Source organism: Dermacentor variabilis, chromosome 3, assembly GCF_050947875.1.
Source record: "Dermacentor variabilis isolate Ectoservices chromosome 3, ASM5094787v1, whole genome shotgun sequence".
In the NCBI taxonomy this organism is placed as follows: domain Eukaryota; kingdom Metazoa; phylum Arthropoda; class Arachnida; order Ixodida; family Ixodidae; genus Dermacentor; species Dermacentor variabilis.
In genome coordinates this window covers 123007493-123028310 of record NC_134570.1, presented here as the reverse complement: position 1 = coordinate 123028310, position 20818 = coordinate 123007493, and the positions used below count along the sequence as shown (strand labels likewise).

General features: G+C 45.3%; 1 protein-coding gene across 2 annotated transcripts in view; it reads left to right on the top strand.

Moving 5' to 3' along the window:
• LOC142576258 (uncharacterized) overlaps positions 1-17614 on the top strand; it is a 28770-nt gene extending 11156 nt beyond the window's left edge. For both annotated transcript variants that reach the window (XM_075686300.1, XM_075686301.1), the window contains exons 3-4: positions 3253-3459; positions 13913-17614. In XM_075686300.1, coding sequence (XP_075542415.1) covers positions 3253-3459; positions 13913-14386 — 681 coding nt within the window. In that variant the 3' untranslated portion in view covers positions 14387-17614. The remainder of the gene's footprint in view (positions 1-3252; positions 3460-13912) is intronic.
• The last annotated feature ends 3204 nt before the right edge of the window (positions 17615-20818 follow it).

Here is a 20818-nt window from a genome sequence, read left to right as displayed (position 1 = left end):
TTTACGCTTTAAGGCCCCTGTGCAAGGAACAAGTGGTCGATGCATTTCTGCCAGTTTTGTGTTGTTACGGTATGTCGATGGAACGACTACAAAGGCTTGAGTCAGATCTGCATGTGGAGGCTCCGGAGCACACGGTACATCATCATCATCCAAGTCAGTGTCACTGTTTGACGGTGGGAGAACTTGCTCAATTACTTCGTCATCATTCAGTTCGGCACAGGACAAAACCGTGCTGTTGATGTCTGTAAAGTCTTCAAATGTAATGGCAGTAGGAATCGGGACACCGCAGCCTAGGAGGTCGTCAATGATATCTGCATTTGAGCCCGTTGTGGTAGGCGACAGTTTAGCCTCTTCACTTGTGGAGTTGAGCTCATTCGAACTGCGACTCAAGGCTCATTCAGAGTCGGACTGTAAGGGCAATGGTGCGTTGGTGCCGCTTGACGTTGTCTGCCCATAACTTCATGAGAGAGACTTCTTGGAGCCAGCAGAGCGTTGTCCAAACTTGACAAACCAAATGGCGACAACGGGCCATGCACGGGAGTGCCGGAATAGGATGTGATGGTGGCTATATTGATGCGACCTTGCAATTCAGGCAAAGCATCCAAGATTGGCATTTCCAGTTAAATCTCCGTGGCGTAGAGCATCGGCCTAGGCAATGCCTCAGAGATCACCGTCTAGCGAGTAATATTTAAGGCCATACTTGATGGCTCGTCGAGGTTGCCAGAGGAGATAATGGTGGTAGAGTTGGCATTTGCTACAGCTATGGACAGAGTCCGGATAATCAAATGTGGAGCTGGCGGCTGTTGGAAATATCAGTCATGTTTATAGGTTAAATATATGGGGCCATTTGCAGGGCTGCGAAGCTGTCCGAATTACCGAGCATGTTCAGATTATCAGAGTCCGATCTATAGGTCGGCAGTTCTATTCTTATTCTAGGCTTGGGGCTTCCATCTTGGCTAGGTTGTACAGCCGCTGTGAATAGATTTTCTTCGACGTGACGCTAAGCCGTAACATTGGTGGCTGACACCAGGTAAAACAGTGCTGGTTAGGCCTAAACATCAAGGCAGGCATGGCAGTGTATGGCAAACCGTGGTGGTGAGTTTGATGCTCACTGGTCATCAGATCACAGATCGTGCGCATGGGCTACACTGCGGACCGCAAGAGCGGCGAGCTTGCCTAGCAAGTTTATCTGTGCTCTTACAGAATGGAATGGGTTAAGCTCATGCATAGACAGAAAGCATCAACCTGAATTTGTGCAACACAGCATAAACTGTGGTGTCGCGCAGTCAAGGTCACATTTCACAGCATTGTGACAATGCACAACAGGAGAATGCAAAACACTCCCACAGCCTCAATCACAACAAAAGTTTAAGTAAACTGAAACATAACAATGAGCAGGAGACTGTAAACAAAGTTTCTGTGCTGCTGGAGTTGTAATAAATGTTGAAATATCATTTATGCATGACAATATCTGAATAACAGCGCTTAAAGAGTGAGCTGACTTCAGAGATGAACCTGGTCCCCTTGTGGCAAGTAAAAAGCAAGATTCTGTAGATTTGTCAAACATCTGGCTCTTGTGTCAAGGTTTTATGCAAATGCCACAATGATTCAAAGTGCTCACTTCAAAATTCCACAGCGAATCCGATTCATATTTCGATTCGATTCAATCAATTCATATTTAACAAATTCACTGCACACCATGGACGTATTCTGTGACGATCGCTTCGGCGATACTGTCACTGAAAATGATCGTCGCAGAATGCGTCCCCATGTTTCCTGTTTGGTAATCTTTGCGGAAAGACCATTGGAGCAGCGACCTGTTCTGAATGTGCTTCATTCATACTTGCAGAGCACATAAGTGTGGTTGGAGTTGCATGATCTGCAAGCTGGAAGCCACTTTTAAACCTAATAGCGTCTGGCTGGATCAACCTGCTGGCATATAGTAGCATTCGACTGTGCAATTGTGTATTTACTTGAAGCTAAACATTTTGAAAGAATTACCTGTCTGGTTGGGAAATTGATTAGGACTTTCAGACTGACTCCAACCAAACAAGTGAATTTTATTAACCCGACGTTGCGGAGCCCATTCGGCTCCTTCTTCGGGGTGTATTCTTCAGGGGGTATTCTTACGAAGGACCCTTTAAAAGAGCTGCGCACCGCCACCCCTGAAGAATACACCCTGAAGAAGGAGCTGAATGGGCTCCGAAACGTTGGGCTAATAAAATTCACTTATTTGGTTGGAGTCAGTCTGAAAGCTCTAATTGTGTATTGTAACAGACATGTAGTTGGGGCGTGGTCACGCAGGATTTGCAGTCAAGTGTGCAAGTGCGTTTCCAAGGCAGTGCAAAACATATGTGGCACCACTGGTAACTTTTCATTTTCATCATTTTTTTAGTTGCAAAAGCTCCACTCTGGCTATGAATGACCAATTTGTTATTACGAAACCCTAATCTTTCACTCTAGCTCAAATGTGCCTTTAGCTAAAGGAACGAGGCTCAACCTTTCAAGTTTCAAGAACTCAGCCATGACTGCCCAAATCCTACAAAAAATACTTTGACGTCTACGATGTCACATTCACCTACTGGTGCTGAAGTTTTACCGCAGCAGTTTTTTTAATGGAAGTTTGGCCTTGCCCTTCTTTTCTTTCTGCCTTGTTTCTTTCCCTAGTAATGATCATTCTTCTCCAAATGAGCAAAACTAGGGTGTTGATAAAGCCTAAATGGATTAATGCTAGCCTTCAGTGACCAGTTTTAAAGTGCCAATTTATTGTGTTCACTAGAAGGTTGGTTCCAGATGTTTGTTGGATCAACAGAACCTAATTAGAATTTTAAAATATTCAGTGAGCTTTGCCAAGTTTACACAATGCGCATTCCATGCATGAATTCTCTACAAAAACACCAGATATGAAATCATAACTCTTTTGGGCCCACCCTGTTTGGAAAGCGTCCTCTCGGTTTGGCAGAATAAGTGGATAATAAGTGGAACACTCGCTCACGTAGAATGTTGCTTAGGTTGACACTTGTCAGCACCACTCGACACTCACTGGCACTCGCCCGCATAGGTACGCTTAGCCACTCGCATTCATTCTCGCCTCTGCTCACACCTTGGTTGCCCACTAACAGCACCATGTCGTGCCCGTGGGGTGAGTGAGACTCCCAGTACTTGAGAGTGAATGTGCAGACTTGAGGCCAGGTAGCCGTTGCATGCCTTCCGAGCCAGTTGCCTCAGCCCGCAACCCTGCGCACGATGCAGACACGTCCCCAGCGCGAGAGCAAGTCGGCGGGTGGACGGCGCGTGAGCAGCCTGGAGGCGGCCGCCAAGGAGGGCGAGGCCCTGCTCAAGGAACTCGGCCACAAGGACAGCAGTGACCCGGACAGTGGCCGCAGGCGCACCCGCTCCCAGACGCGGGGCACCCCAGCAGCTCCACCCGCACGGCAGCAGCGCCAGACCAGGGCTGTGGTAAGTCTTGCCTCTGACAGGGGCACATGCGATGAATTTTTTTTTCTTTTTTGCGAAGCTGTGGCTCTGTGGTTGCTATTACAGTCAAACACGGATATATCGAACCCACATATATAGAATTATTGTCTGCATCGAACTCGTAAATTATCCCTTTGAAAATTCTGTGTAAGAGTGTAGAAATTCGTATCTTTATATCGGAACGGTGTGTTTACCCGCCATTGGATATATAGAATGCCGCACAAGCTCGGCACTTGCTGCACCCGCGAGCTTCGCGGCACCACCGAAACCTGAAACGCTAGGAAAATGCGAGAACGAGAGGGAGGGAGGCTCGGACTGTACTCCTGCTGCGCACATTCTCCGACTTTCGGAACAGCTTTCTTTTTCTTTCTTCTCTCTCTCCCTCTGTCTCATTCTTCCCCCACTCAACCATAGTGATCGGCTCGGAAAAGGTAAGAGTGCAGGAACGAAGGCACCAGCGGCCTCCTCCTTTTGCCTTTTTTTTTTTTTCTTGTCCTTGCTTTCTCACAAGTTTTGCTCAGCCAACCACAGCTCGCGATAAGATCGAGGTCAGTGTCTTTAATTTAATTTCCAAGGCAAAAAAGCAGGCCAACATAGGCGATTTTTTTTCACACAAATAAAGCATTATGTTGCGTCGTGCGTGCGGAATTAGTTGTCATTTTTAAATGTGCCGATTGGTAGGTCATCGGCCGCCACAGGTAAAGTCACAGGGCCTGTATTTTTTTATATCGGATTTGTAATGCAGTCGCCGACCGTTTATTCGGACCTCACGGGGACTGCGGAAATGTCCGAATAAACAGGTGTCCGAAAAAGCAGATTAAGAAAAAGAAAAAGAAATCCTTTATTTCCACGCACTCATTTAGGCTCTGCAGTAGGCTTGAAGAAATCGTGAATGCGTCGTTGCACGCTGTTCCGTTTACGCGCAATCAGATAAGCCTGAATCTCTGAGAGGGTTGTACGGTCACTATAGGCGGCTGAAAGCACAGTCACTGCTTGTGCACGCTCCGCGTGCGACGGCAGCGTAGCACATGGTGCCTCATCTTCCGACTCGAGAGTCATCGTCCGGCGGTGCAGCAGAAACCTGACGAATGATCTCGCCATCGAGTTCTGCGCATGTCAGTAAGCAGTGTACCTGTGAAACTGTCAAATGAGACGGCGTCCGGAATCGCAATGCAACCACTGCGCAGTTCTCGGCAGAACATTTTTCGCGTCAGTAAGGAGCACCTCGGAAGGCGACAAATCTTAGGCCTCCCGGCACCCGCTTGCCGGCATTCCCCAGCGCAGTCTGCGCGGGCACTGTCGGTGTCATTAGACACTTGACACGATGTTTCTGTATGCCGCGTTGGATCACTGGAACCTCGACACAGCACACAAAGCAAACACTACCATGCCGACACCAGTCGAACAAACGAAAATCGTGGCCTACTCGCAGCCACTCGCAGCGTCGTGCGCGAAAGACAAATCAGCTGCTGGATTGTCTTGACATGGCTTACTAAGCTGAAGCCGGAACTGCTGTGGAGCCACTCTATCGAACCAGGCAGAAACGATGATGATGAGCGGGGATTTGCAGTAGCCATCCGTTCAAAACAATAATGGCGTTCAGCAAGTCGAACCATGCCCCGGTCAGAGTCGGTGCATGGTGCTCTCGATCGAGTTGGCTCAAGGAGTGTCCGAAAAATCAGACAAGAGGTTGCAAGGTGTCCAAACTTTCTCCAGTTGTTATACATTATGGTCTATGGGGAGAATGGCGGTGCCACGAAGCAGGCCGAATAATCGAGCATGTCCGAATTTTTGGAGTCCGGAAAATCAGTCGGCGACTGTATATCGAATTAATTCGCGATCCCCTTCAAGTTCGATATATCGGTGTTCGACTGTAGTGCAAATGTGTCCCCTCCCCCTTCCAGAAGAAGGGCCTTTGCAGATCTAATCAACTGAGAAGTGTGTAACATCAAGTGCGAGGAATGATGTGCAGTTGACCATGTGAACCACAAACACAGGAATTGGAAGGTGGCAGGACGAGTGCATGGCACCAAATTTTTGAGCGTGAATTATGCATTGCATTTTAAACCGTACGCATTCCACGGCTAGCTGTCAAAATTTGAGCGCATTCGGTAGCGTAGGAAATTCATATTTAAGTTCCTTTTTTTGTCGCACTTCAAATGTAAAGTGGCCTGCTGACACTTGAGTTGTGAGGCAATAAATTGGCGCTCCCATGAATGGCTAAAAGGAGCAGAAGTCGAATCTCGAAGGCCCTGCTTTTGTGTGCTTCAAGTGTCTGAAGCAGTGCAGGAGCTAGAAATACATCATGGCTGCCATGTGTGGTTTTGCTTTTTGCTTGTGCTTCCTGGCAATTTGTGGCTGCTTTCTATTGCAAGAACGAACAAATTGCGAGCACTATTCAATGCTGCCGCCACTACTGCACCGTTGCGATGCCAAAACGTGCAAAGCAAAACGTCCGACTTGGTCGCGAACTGTTTCAAGGCAGACGACACGGCAGTAGCCCCTCATTTCCTGACATCACAAAGCCATGTTGAAATGGTGGTTGCTGTAGGTGGGGGGGGGGGGGTGAGGGGGCAGTTAGAAGCAATGAGTTAAAATTGAAATTTCTAGCTAAAATGTGCACTGAAGCCCAGTTGTTTTATTTGTTTGTTTGTGCATAAACATATTGGGCCAGTGACTTTCAATTGCAATGATAAAGTGAGAACAGTAGGACGACCATGTCATGGCCCGTTAATTATTTCATTTGTTTATAAAATACTGCAGACAAGAAGTCCAAGCAGGGTGAGCTGAACACACAAGATTATTTACACAAAAGAACAGGATGAAACAAATTTTTTGTCATAAGGTAGACGATAACGAAAATTTTAACCACTTGGTTATACTACAACTCTAATTTATACACAAAATAACAACATTATTTACACAAATGGTATACAGGTCAAGGACGCTTGGTAAATAATTCAGTTAGTTTATTCCAGTGAGCTATTGTTTGTGGGAAAAAAGAGAGTACTGAGAAGTGTCAGTCCCTGCAAAAATTGTTACAGAATGGGGATAGTGGTGTCGAGCGGGTCTGCTTATCAAGGGGAATACGTATGTTGCAGTGTGTAATGCTAGCCTATGATTAATTTTCAGAAAAACTCTAGTCGACTTTTCTTTCTTCAAATTTGTAATAATTTAATGCCATTTTCAGGTAGTAATGCAGTGGGGGAGTCAGTAGGCATAAATTTACTGTAATAAATTGTACTGCTTTTCTTTGAATTCTTTCTAGGTTCTTATTGTTACTTTTGTGTGAGGGCCCCAAACTGTGGAAGCATACTCACATTTTGGCCTAATCAAGAAAAAGTAAGAGAGTAGTTTAACACTAGGTGGGGGGTAGTCTCGAGTTCGTGGTGTAGAAGGCATAGTTTCCGGAAAGCAGCAGAGCAGATGGTATCTATGTGCAAGTTCCACGATAAGTTACTCATTAATGCTGAACCTAAATATTTATAGCAGGCTACTTTCAGTAAAGTGCTGCAGCCAAATCGTAAGTGTAGTCTGTTTTTGCATGTTATGGGGGATAGACACATTTAGTTGCATTAAGGGGGGGGAACGTGGGTCTTAAAAACTGAAAATCGCGGGGAAAAAAATTGATTTTTCGGAACTACTTGTTTCGGCATCTGTAATGCCAAATCTACGCTATATCAAAATGTTTTGCCCTGAAACGCACCCTAAGCGTCCGAAAGAAATTATTTTGTCAATGCGGACGGCTAGAAACGATGCCAAAATTGCGCCGAAACACCGGAGTTCACGGAGCTATCTTTCGTCTTTCCCGCCGCTAAGTGCTGCCATCTTGGTATCGTTCTAAAGCTCAGAGTTCCGCCTTTCAGTTCCCCACATCCTTGCAGACGAAGGCCGCATAGAAAGAATGCGAACGTAAAACAATCAGGGGCCGGTCTGATGAAGCTCGCGATGCATGCAGCCCTCCTATTGGCTCAGTGCGCCAATGCACTGACAGGGGTCTTTTGATTGGCTGTTGCTATGGCAACTAGGCCTAGCAGGGGAGCTTGTGCTAGGCCTGGCAGTGGGTCGCTTTGAAAACCGCTGATACACTGTTTCTTTGATCATAGTATTACGAACGTAAGCAGCAAATCGACCCACACAAGAAAAAAGTCTGAAACTTAGCACGCGTCCGCGAAAAGTGAAGCGCAAGCCGTCTCTGCTTTCTACGGCAAGAAAGAAGAGGCGGTTATCCTAAGGTTCAGACGAACCCACAAGATCGTGCCGGCGATAAGTCGCTGAGTCGCGCAATCTCATACCGTATCGTATCTGCAATAAACGCAGCTGGCGAAGCTAACCATTGCACTCCATCTCCACGTGTAGGTTTACTTTGGAGACCGCAGACCGATGCCTATTCACGTGCCGCTCGCACGTACGCGGGTTCGTGCTGGTGCATTCCAGATTCTGTTAGGAGCCTATACCTAATGTCTACATCAACGGAAGAGCTTTGCATATTAAAGTCAAATTTTGGGATCAGAACTCTGTCCCTTCTACTCATTCAATTATCGTTATTATTTTTTTTTCCCTGAATGCAGGCGAGTCAGAGAGTGCACAAAAACTATGATAATAGTGTCTTAGGACACTGAAATATTTTGAAATCCTGTAGAAATTGCCAACAAGAACTCACATTTGTAAAGCTGCATGCAATGTTAGAATTTCATAACTTTGGCTAAAGTTACAGACACAAACATTCAAGTGCTAACTTGCAGTATTTGAACATCCAGGGACATACCTGATTACTTTTAGCTGTGCTGTTACAGTAATTTTCTGCAAGTCACATGCCAAATGTTTAACACAAGAAAAATTGTAACGTTTTTTATTGACTTTAGAAAAAAACCTAATTGCATATTTTTAAGCAGCACACAAGATTAGATGTGTCCTGAAAGCTTCTTGTTTCAAGAGCATTGCATCAATACAAAACCAACCAATCATGAGGCTGGCATTCAGTTTAAGCAGCAGTTCTGTTAAAGGGGCGACGCTTGAAAGTGAAGACTTGAAAGTGGCTTTCTGAATGTGTTTTTTTCTTCAAGTGCCTTTGCCTTATGAAAGGTTTGATCAAGTTTCCTCAATCGATTTCAGTAAATTCGGTGTTCTTGTGCTCGTCAATACCTGGGCAACATGCTAGAGCCTAAAGGTTTTCCATATGTTCAATAGACAAAAGAGGCAGTGGCAGTAAAACTTGAAATGCAATTTTCTCAACTTTTTTTTTTGTCAAATGCTTTTGCTTTTCGGAAGTTTTGATAATGTTGGCTTTTCGGAAGTTTTGATAATGTTGGCATCAACGGATTTCAGTGAACTAGGTATCATTTCTTTTAGTAATATTACAGCTACATCCTAAAGCTTTCTGTTTTTTCTTAACTGTGATAGATTATTAATTAGATCAAATGTAGGCTGCCTACTGCCACATTGTTATTTCTTCCCATCTTTGGTAGCTTATCCTTTAGCTTTGCACATCCTTTAGCTTTAGGATGTGCAATGGGCCTTTGGAAATGTCTGCATATTGTTAAAAACACTTATTTTAATGAGAGATTACTACAAAAGCCCGTAGTAATCTCTCATTAAAATAAAGTGTTTTTAACAATATGCAGACATTTCCAAAGGCCCATTGCACATCCTAAAGCTAAAGGATGTGCAAAGCTAAAGGATAAGCTACCAAAGATGGGAAGAAATAACAATGTGGCAGTAGGCAGCCTACATTTGATCTAAGAGATTACTACAAAAGCCCGTACCCGCCGTGGTTGCTCAGTGGCTATGGTGTTGGGCTGCTGAGCACGAGGTCGCGGGATCGAATCCCGGCCACGGCGGCCGCATGTCGATGGGGGCGAAATGCGAAAACACCCGTGTGCTTAGATTTAGGTGCACGTTAAAGAACCCCAGGTGGTCAAAATTTCCGGAGTCCTCCACTACGGCGTGCCTCATAATCAGAAAGTGGTTTTGGCACGTAAAACCCCAAATATTATTATTATATTATTATTACAAAAGCCCGTAAGAAATGACCTAATTAGGACTATTGTATTCTGTCATATCTTTTCTTCCAAGTGCAATATTTGAAATCAGCATTCTACAACACATCTGCGCACAAAATTTAAGCAACATATGTCAAAAAATTTTAAAAAAATGTTTTCATGAACCTCATCCTGCCTTAAGAAGCATTAGTACACGTCTTACTAAAGGATATTTGCCATCAGTTAGAATGGTAAGCGCATTGTATGGTTGCAAGGAAACACGTCTTTGCACTTATGGCAGCATCTCGGAGCTGGGGAGATTGAGCAGTCACATGAGTGTCACAAGCCTTAGTACATTCGTGTTCAGTATTCCACAGTCTATCCATAAACACTATGGAGGAAGCACCGCAGCCCGCCTGCTTTATGCACATTGCGTTGCTGTTTACATTGGGTTCTCCTCAGCTCCTGTCAGCAACGCAAGCAACCTTTGGCCTGTGTCATTTGGGCTACTTTAGTGACTTGCCATGATGGCATGGTGGCTGTGGGATTACCTGGCCACTTCAGACGCATTCTGTGTGATGCATAATAAAACTTCCCAAATGATACAAAATGAGGACACTCCATTATACAATCTCTCATAGCCCATGTGTCACTATAAGACCTTAAGCCCTGTGAATCAATCAGCTGTTCTGTAAAATGCAAGGTGTGACCTGCAGGCTGGCTGTGAAACGTACAGCAGGGGGTTGTGAGGTCGGGGGGGAGGGGGGGAGGAGTTGGGAATGGCCTTCCAATAAACATCAAATAGCGTGAAGTGGAGCTTTTATTGTTCCTGTTTTGAGAGAACCCTCCTGCACTTTATAAGAAATAATTAAGTATCTGCACCGCTTTTATTGTCAGTACAAACTGCCCCCTGATAACAGGCACCCTCATGTTGAAAAAAGAAAGACAGAGAGGTCTGCATTCAGAAGTGTTTTTCTGGACATCTTCTTTTGTCTTTTTTTGAAGTCTCGCAACTCTTGTTCGAGAGTAGAGAACAAAAAGGTTGATCTTATTTGTATTTCTTTAGCCATACAGTAGTCATCGATACCCTGTTTGGTGAAATCGGAGGAAATGATTTTCCCGAAATTCTGGAAAAATAAATTCTTAAAAATTTTATTATGTTATATGGTGACTGATGCCTAATCTTGTAAATGTTCGCGCGTTTTGGAACAATGTTGTAGTTGGGGGGGAGTGGGGTAGTTGTAACAGTGATTTGTATCGTAGTGGATAGCTGAATTTTTAGCAGTGAACGTGCTCAAAAAGGGCCTTATGCTGCACCGTCCAGCTGCCGTTATGTTTCCGATCACAGTCATCTTGGTCTCATTTGAAAGAGCAGCCCCTTGTCTTCAATTTCCTGCCACCACTGGCTGTCCTTGCTCATTGGCTTTCTAGAATAAAACGCGCCATCGAGACGTGTCAGTCCAGGCTAGTCAAGCCACGCCAGACTAATCTGGACTGGCGAATCTGTCAGCTGCTAACAGCATTGAGGAAAGCGGCCGTATCATCCACAACAAGCAAATTTTGCAGCCACATCAACTAAAACACGAAGCAGAGGTGAGGCTACAGCAAATGCCCGTTCCTTCAATGAAGTGAAAGCGAAACTTTCTTGCTGAATGCACCGATGCTGTGGACATACTGCTTCGTGCAACAACATTCACGAATTGAGAGTTCGGAGGTGGTGAACGCCTTGCTATGGCGGTTGCACATTGCAAAATATGTAACATTAAAGTCAAAATAGACAAAGCTTAGTGGCTGGCATTCCTTAGTGGCGGCCTTGCCGTGAAGCTGGTGGGGTAATCCCCTGCCTTTGTCCACCAGAGTTGAGGGACTGTGTTACGCTTACATCACAAACCCTGCCTATTTTCTGTTTTCTACTCCCTCTTCTTTCTTTGTTGCAGCTAGGCGCACTTCCAGTAGTGGTTTTGCATGTTTTGCATTGTTTGGTTTCCGAAGTCGCAAGCCATAGTTGGTGACGTTGTAGACAGTGCACCTTAGATAAAGGCGTTTATGCATGTTACCTTGATTCTCCTATAGGAAAACAGGGCTCTCTCGAAAGAAAGGGTGCACAGGCTTTTGTTGAAGATTTCATCTGTTCTTGTGCCGTGCAGTGGCTTAATACACTGCAGATGCGATTGTTGGAGTGGGATTTACACACTGTGCTTGTCTGCTTGCACTGTGCAGACCTGATGAAGTGCCAACCATTTAACGGTTCGCATACTGCTGCTGAGTTTGAAACCTTAGAGTCATGCTTTTGAATGAAGTGCCGAATTATGTGGGTCTTTCTATAGGTCCCCTCCACAACCAAAAAATCATTTATTGAGTTTATTAATTTTAATTGTCAATACACAGCACTGTAGAGCAATGTGTGGCTCAGCATGTTCGACCTAACGGTTTACCTAAAGAAAAAATGCCATAATAATTGTGGTGTCACCTGGTGGTCAACCTGGTACCCTGGTGGTCGGCATACTTTTTAAGGAGTTTTTCCTTCACATTCTTACAATAGGCTTTCTTTTTTACTGCAAAAGAATGCAGATAATGTTGTCGGTAGTTAACATCCCAGTCCAAAATGATTTAACGTTTCTCTTTGGTGTCTGCGGAAGCATGTAAAAGCATTCAGGTTAAACCATGGTTTGGCTTGGCTACAAGAGAGATTTACGATAGCGTATGGCACTTGTAGTGCCATTGTGACTAGAAAGCAGTGCTACAATAAATAGTAAGTGCTGATGAAGGAAGTGCTCTTGACGTTGTACTGTGTTTCTCTTCAACCCTTCAAGTGCTGACAAAAGATGGTTTAGAAATTGGCTTTTTTTGTATTACCAAATTTGCTGCAGGTTGGAAATATATATAACATAGGGGTAGTAAATTGACCACTTGTGTCTGCATATACAAAATAACAAGAACCATGTATGTTGACTAGAAATTTCAGATTTGTTAGGAAATTAGTTCCGTCGCAACCGCTCGATGCTTAAGGTACATTTTAGAGCGATAAATTTGTGGAGAATGGCTTGCGAATGCGAAATGTCCAAGTTTTTCAAGAGTGGCTATGGATGAATAGAATGCTGCTTAAGAGTCCCAAGCCCATCACACTCCTTACACCACATGTGTGTTTCATTGCGAACTTGATTGCCAGTGTTGCTTAGACCTTTGCAAAAGACAGTGCGTTGCCTTGTTCGTTGTTCTTTGCCTGCTGTAGGCGAGATAAGGTCCACGAAGTGCCGTGCTGTCAGACGACTAAGGCCTGTTTCTGAAGAATGTTCCCACTTGAGGGAACAGCAACGAGCAACTAGCTGCCCTCATTGTTATTTGCAACCACCTGGCAGTTGCCAGGTGATGGCGAGAGCATTCTCAGTAATACTACAATTGTTACGTTTGAATTATAAGTAAATGAAAAATACACATGTGTGCATTTGAAAAAAGACCAAATAAGTATTTCGTCATTGCACTTGCGTTCCCCACATGCTAGTTGTGTGTAGCCGAGTCTGCTGAGCATGGCCTCCGAGATTGCACCGGCATTCGGTGTAGGCTAGATACCATGGCCGCCACAGGTTGTCGTGAGGACCCGTCTTGTTGTCGAGATGATCAGACAACCACACGTGCCGATTCGGCTCTGTAAGTGACTTAGCTCCAGGTGCCCTAGCGCTGGTGAGACGAAAGAAGAGAGAAAGCTGCACGTCGGACTGATAACTACCTCGAGCTATGCCATGCATGAAGGACTGTAAAAATTTTATTCGGCAGGAGATTCGCGAGGCGACGTCTTTTAATAGTGAGGCCAGTCTATGATTACATGTTTCAGAGTCTTTTTAATAAGAGTTCTGAAGGTTTAGTACATCACCAGTAAGCAGTTTGTTGTGCTTAGTAATTTGCTGTCATCAGTCAAGGCAGTTTGGGTTAGGGTAAGCCAACCAAGACCTTATCGTTTTAGGCGCACTGGCTTTTAAATAGACAACTGATATTCAATAGAGCGGTGATTTTCACTTAATCTTTTGTCGTTTACGTGGAGGGAGGAAAACCAATTAGCTTCCTGCATCTTTCATTTCATATAAAAATTATCTACTCGAAAATCAGATCAGATTTGGTGGCAGGTGAGAGCCGCCGTTTGATGGGCGCTGCTGTGTTAGTTGATAAACATCTTTCGGGCAGTGTTATGGGTCTCACGCTATATCCATGCTAGTTTGAACGTGTTCTCGTTTACCCTGAGAGTGACCCAAAGCATTTTTGGGACCCACACTATTTTTCGGACTTTTGGGGTTTCATTCAATCCAAATCCGAAAGGCTCCCTCGTGTCCTTCCTATGTGCAGAAGTGAGCCCTCATTTGTGTTAGCTTGCTAGTCTTGTGCAGTTTTGTTTTCACTTGCGCAACGCTTAAAGGTGTTAGATAGGTTGTAGACCTCACATTTGTTTATGTATGCCGCAGGAGCCCGCACGGAAGGCCCCTGCCAAGCCGGCCCGCGGTGCTGCCAAGAAGGCTGCTGCTTCCAAGCGCAGCAAGAAGGAGGAGGACGAAGAGGAGGAAGAGGAGGAGGAAGCCTCTGCCGAGGAAGCCTCGACGGCAGCCACCAATGAGGACGAGTCGGCCGACAGCAAAGGCAAGAAGGACGAGAAGAAAGACGAAGTGAACAACGACGAGGATGCGGGCAAGGCCCGGCAAGAGGACTCCGAGGACGACGACGCCGACCACAAGGAGGAGCCAGAGGTCAACAACAAGGAGGAGAAGGCGACAACAGACAGCAGCAGCAGCAGCAGCAAGGCGGCCACAACGACAGCCGATGCAAAAGCGGACACCGAGCCACCGACTGCCAAGGAGAACGCCGTCGCAGGGGACAGTGTGGCAGCGCCGCCGGCTGCAAAGCCACCGGCCACCAAGCCACTGGAGGAAGTGGCCGCCTAGTGTGCACGGTTGTCGTTGACGGCTGTGCGCTCTCCCTCTGGCAGGCACTGCACCCTCTTTCAGATCACACACACCTCTCTTCGCATCATCCCAATGTGAAGCCTGTTTGTTGCAGGCTTTGAGAGCTTCTGGTGCTCATTGGCGTTGCACCACTTCTCCTCGGGTTCTTCTTTTTCTTGATGACAGCATTTGAGCGAGGTCCACCTTGGCGACGCGTGGAATGGGTTTCACTAGTTTCCACTTCCCGCTTGCACCCCACCTCCCATCAGTCTTCTTTCTTGGGTTCTGAAGCAACATCCATATTTATTTGTCCCGTTGCATATTCACTCAACTTCTCCTGTGGGTGTAGGTTGGCCCCTGGCGATGTCAAAAAGCGCTGTGTGAGGCACACGAGTGCACGAGCTGCTTGCCATTTCTGCTGTTCACTATTCAACAGCACCCTGTGTGATGGATGCAGAGGGATTGCTTGGTAGATAAGGCTAAGCATGGGTTTGAAGTCCTATGTGCTTGGGTGTGACTTGGCATCGAATGCACCTACAGTGCATCCTGGTACATTGGCATGTGCAGCACGTGCCGTTGCCACTTGCACGTGCTGGTTGGCACTGTTTCATTGAATCACTATGCCTTGCAAAGATTGAGTATGGCACAACTTGCATGAGTTGGCTCTGATTGTTCAATCATAGATACCACTTTTGTTGACTGTCAGCTTGCTTGATTTTGAATGTGACAAGCACGCCTTTAGCAGCAAACAGGATCCACATTGGGATTACATTGAACAAAACGACAAGGGAGCTGCGGCGCTTTTGTGATCATTTGATGACCCAGTCATTCTACATTTTTTTTTTCTGAAACCTTTCATTCTGTCACGGGCTGCTGGATAGCCACACTCATGCAGGAATCGTTTACAATGATGTCTGCAGCTTGCCTGCAGTTTTGATTAGCCGTTGGTGAATGCGGGGTTTGTCTGCCAGCAACTGTCACATGCAGGCGTGGTCCTAGCCATACCAGCTTGTGCAGACTTCTTGCTTGGCACGGGTTGAACTTAGTGTGTATTTCTTTAGCTGCTTTTACTATGCTTGTTTCCGTTTTTCATCCACGAGTCGTGTTCATTTTCTTCTTTGTGTTTGGTCCTGCAGTATGCCTTTTGCAGGAGGAGGTGCGATTGGCAAAGCATGCGAATTCGTCTCTTCAAAAATTTTTTCTTCAAAGCGAAATTGTTTTAATATGATGCTCTTTTGGATGTTCTTCCTTAGTGCAGGTAGCTGTGTACAAGGCCAAGCTTCTATTGTGAAAGGGATGAAGAGTCAGTAGCAAGTCTTACCCATAATCTGCGTACTTCTGAGAAGGGTGTCACACTACGTGCATTGTGAAATGTACATCGCAGCTGCCAGCACTAAGGGCTACTTTCAGGGAGCCCATCACAGTTATCCATTCTTTCCCTCTTTTTTCTTTTTATACCTTCGTTTAAAACTTGCATGCCCCTTGGGCAAAAAAGGGTATCTGTGTTCATTTTCTTCTTCATTCAATCATGATTGTAGTTGGCAAAAATTGTGCGGAGTCTTTTCTTGTAGATTTGTATTGTCCATTGAAATGATGGTAGCATAGCTGCAAACTCCTGCTGTTTGTTTGGCATCGTGTCATTTTGCCAAGAAGCCAGTGGCAACTGGAGATTGGAAGGACACTGTCTTTTTTTTTTTTTTTTTTTTTGGCTTCGAACTTAAAATGTCTCTGAAGAGTGTTGTGCTTGGTTCGCAATTCAGGGGCCTGCTGAAGTTTCTATGACATTAAGACAGGGCATGTGTTTACAATCTTTCATTAGCTGCAGCCCCGTTTTTTTTTTTTTTTTTCACTGTGCCCTCTCGGAAAGCTACCACTCAGAACAAAGTGTTTCCGTGTGGCGGTGCACTGTAAATACACGCATTTGCTTCCTCGGCACCTTTGTCAATTTAATTCAAATTGGCTCTTCAACATGCTCATTATGGCTCATGTCAGATGTACTATTCTCTGTTTTTCCGGGCACACCCATTGCGTGCTGCCATTTTTTTTCTTCATTTTTGTGTGCTGGTTGACGAGGGGCACGGACAGTGTGTGTGTGTTTGCATTTGGAAGTGTGGGTGGCTGGTGCATTCTTGCGCAAATAGCTTTGGCTGACCAAGCTGCTGCTTTTGTGCAGAGCTCAAGTCCTGGAAGCCTCGTCAAGTGAAGTGCGAATGCTCCTTGGTCATCTGGTGTTAGTCTGTCTGTGTGGGTTCTTTGAAAGGTCCCCCCCTTCCGTTCTATTAGTGGTGGCTGCCTGTCCTTTTTGAGGATTTAGCATCGCCTCTGTCTGAACTGAATGTACAGGAGCAAGCCTTGGTGTGTTCTGTGGAGCTTACATCCACTGCCACTTCTGCTTGCACATTGTTGTGTTGTGGGACTGATGGGATGGAGCAGGGATCCCAGCGCAGAAGGAATGCATTAGGAAGCAGTTGCGTGTGTGGTATGGTGTTGGCCTGTGTTTTTTTCTACTCTGTGCTGCGAGCTCACGTGTGCCAATTGTCATTTCAAATGCAGTGGCATGTAGTCAGACTGGTTTGGATGGGTCTCAAAGAAGCGTGTTTTGTTAGAAAGCCTTCGTATTGACTTGGGACTTGTCAGCATGGGGTCCCTGTAACCATGACTGAGTCTGTCAGGTAGTTTCACAACTGAGCTGAGTAAGCAGTGATTATAGAAATTACATTTTCACTTTGCAGAATTGTTATTCGTTCTTGGTTGGTGAAAACTCGGTGACCTCACGCTTTGCGGAACTGTAGTAAACTGTCTTGAAAGAATGTGTTTAGATTAGGCTGGAAAAAGCAGTTGAGGCACTGGATTTTGTTTTCCTGAAAGGTTAGTGTGCTGAACCTAACCTCTCTCTCTTAGTGTTTTTGTGCGACTTTAAAGCTGCAAACCTCCGTAATGTTTATAAAGCGTGGGGCTGGTTTGCTTGCTGTGACGACTATTTTTGCACATACCCACGAACATTGCTGTCAATAATATGCTCCTTGTTCTCCTTGCGTCCTCCTGTCTGAGTGCTTTGCAAAGTGGCCGTTTTCATCCTTTCACTCCTCTTCCTTTTCTAACAGCCGTGCATTTTTGTAGTTGTACACGTTTCCAATGTTTTGGTCTTTCATCATTTCATTGTTTTTTTTTTCTATTCATTCATGATGATGGCAAATGTAAATTCACAATAAAATTTCCATCAAAGTATGCTGTTTGGCTTTTTGGGCTCATTTGTTGACTGTTGCAAGCCATCCGAATTCTCATTTGGAGGGCAGGGAAGAATTAGTGGTGTGGTTTTATGTCAATTTATTGGTATCACAGTTCAAAAAGTTAAGGCCCATTTTCAACTTACGAATTTTTTTCGCAGTACAAAGCTTACTGCTTATGCCATGCAAAGATCTGTAGAAGATTGCTGGAACATAGGAATTTTCTTTAAAGAGGCCCTGAAACACTTTTTTGAACATAGTAAGAAAACATTGCTGATCTGTCGTAGAGACTACTGTGAACATGTGGGCCAAATGTTGCTGCACTGCTTGCAGCATAGTATTAACAATTTGCTGTAGCACGCAGCGGGAGATGGCTTGCTCTTGCTTCCGCAATATCATCGAAAGCAGCTGGACACACCAACCCTATTGGCTCATTTTGTGATCGTGAGAGCATTCTCAGTTATACAAAATTGCAAATTTTAATAAAAGATTTCGAATAGCGCAAGGACCTGAGAAGAAAACAAAAAAGACTGAGTGCTCAGTCTTTCATTGTTTTCTTCCCACATCCTCGTGCTATCCAAAATCTTTCACCATAGTATACCAATAGGCCCAAACTGCTGCGGTTGTGCTAAATTTGAGCTAAATGAAAAATATGTGTCTGCTATTTCAAGAAGACTGGAAAATCATTTCATCTTTGCACTGAGTCTGCTGTGCATGACCTCTGGGATGGCAGCAGCGTGCTGCATGGCGTAATCTACCGTGGCCGCCACCGGGTGCTGTGATAAGCCCTTTTGCTGCCACGACATTGAACTTATGGCTAGGGCTAGAGTGTACTAGAATTATGTTTTAGTCAAGTCACTCTAGTAGAGATGTTAAATTTGCGGAAATTTTCAGGGGCGTGAAAACTGGTTTCTTTCCTGTTTCAGTAAAATATGAAAAGTGCATAGAGCTATGAAAAACCAGGTAAATTTATTTCTCTAACACTGAAAATAATATAATTGTTACATTATTGCATCACAGAAGTCCCAGCAGAGCTTGAGAGTTCAAAATCGTGGCACGATTTCACGTCGAGGCATTTATTTCACATCAAAGCGTCTTGACTGACGTTTGTGTCAGTCTGTATCCCATTCATTTCCACTTGATGCATCAACGCTTCGCTGTACAGTAGACAAAGCCTTCTGGACATTGAAGTTCGAGTGCGCGTACACAAGTTTTTGCATGCAATCTCTTGAGAGCCTTTTGCGTAGCTTGGTGTGCACATTTTGAAACTCGGACCAGTTTCTTTCACATGCTGCAGAAGGGGGAATTTGCTGTTAGGACAAGCGAGGGGGCTCAAGGGTTGGCGCTCAAGCAGTCCTTGCCATTTAGGCACGTTAAAAGGAGTTGCATCGCAACAGAATAGTAGTTCTGTGGAGAGGCTGTCTCTTCTTCTTTTTTCAATTTTATCCTGGTTGAAAAAAGATACGGGAAAATAAAGTTTTTTTTTTTTTTTCGAAATGTTCAATGTTTTTTTCAACAGCTTGCATCTCTACACTCTAGCCAGGGCTTTGCCCTCATGGCTGCTCTGCTGTGTAGCTTCCAGTATGCTAGCAAATACGAAAAGTGAGAGAAGGCTGGCTATCGGTGCAATAACTCCGCTTATGGTTGAAGGATTCGAAAAAATGTGCGGCATGAGAGTTGTAAGATGGCGTCATTTAGTAATGAGGTCATTCTGTAAGTAGTTTCAGGCCCCTTTAATTATCGGGGGGGGGGGGGGGTATTCTGTAAGACTCCATCAAGTGGAATGCCCATTTCAGCATGCGCTGATTGGATAGAGTCGCTGGATCGGCCCCTATCATCGCCCCTGACTATCAAGCTCCATCCAATAAGAGTGCGCTGAAATGGGCGGTCCACAAGTGGACTTGATTGACAGACGAGAACATAATGACTGCATGGACGCACATATGAGAAGAGAAGTGATATGTCAGCTGTAGACCTCTGATATAATTAACATTCAGCCAATGCCTTTAGAACTGCTGAACTTTTATCAATTTCTTAAAGGGACTGACAACAATTTTCATGGTACCTGCTTTCTTTAATGCAATGGAAAGCTTGCCAGTCAGAGTGTCTAATCATGAAGTGAGGAGCAAAATAACCAGGTAAAAGCGAGAGCCAAAGTTTCGGCATGTGGACTTGTCTTTCCAAAGAGGACATATGCTTTCCTCAGCACAGTATATAGGGTAGGGTCCTAAAGGGGGGGCGGTAAGGCGGGTTGGTGAGGCAATGACCAAAGGTGTATCAGTGCTGAGCTTGTAGAATTGAAAAGAAATGGGTGCTATTCACATGGCCGGTGACACGGCCGTGTGTAAGCCGCCCGTGTGTTTTTTCATGGAAGGGGCGTGCATTTAGTACAGATTCTCCCACCAGGCGACGCAACTAAGTCATGTTTGGGGAAAAGGGGAAAAACTTCGCCATCGCAGCATGCTCCGGTCTGTCCCTGTTGCGATGCTGCGACAGGTGCTGTAGTTGAGGAAAATACCTCCTCTCCTGATCAGGACCAGTTGTGCCTGGCACCATGGCATTGTTATTTTAACGCGAAAGCATTAAGGGCCCCGCATCGCAGAAAATCCGGTGTCAACCTCCAGCGATGGTCGTCGTTCCGGCAACAATATTTCCGAACCACCCATAAGCCCCGTTTACATGAATGCGACAGTGGCGCATCGCATTTCCAAGCGCATTTGGGAAAGGCGATGCGACGCCGTCTACATGTAGCGCCTTAAAGGGGTTGAGACACCAAATTTTGAGGCTATAAAAAGCATGTTGTAGGCTACTTCCGTATGCGAGGACACCCAGAACGAGGTATTGGACGCTGCAAACATTTCAAAATAATTTTAATTGAGCTCCAAAGAGTCATTAAAAACTCCTTCTCGTAGTCGAGACCCATCGCTAGCGCGGCAGTTACTACGTCACAGAGGAGGAACGAAAATATTGACGTCATAGCACACCAGCACAAAAACGTGACGTATGATAAGTAGCGATGAAATGCCGATTACGGAGCCTGCTGAGCCGAGCAACCGAGCATAGCCTCCACTACGACCGAGCTACAGGCATATAGAAATCCTTTCTTAATGCAAAGAAGGGGTAAGGCGTGCAGACACGGACACAAGAGGAGAGAAGTGGACAACACGAACGCCGCACGCCGGCCCGCGAACGGCAAACTGCGTGC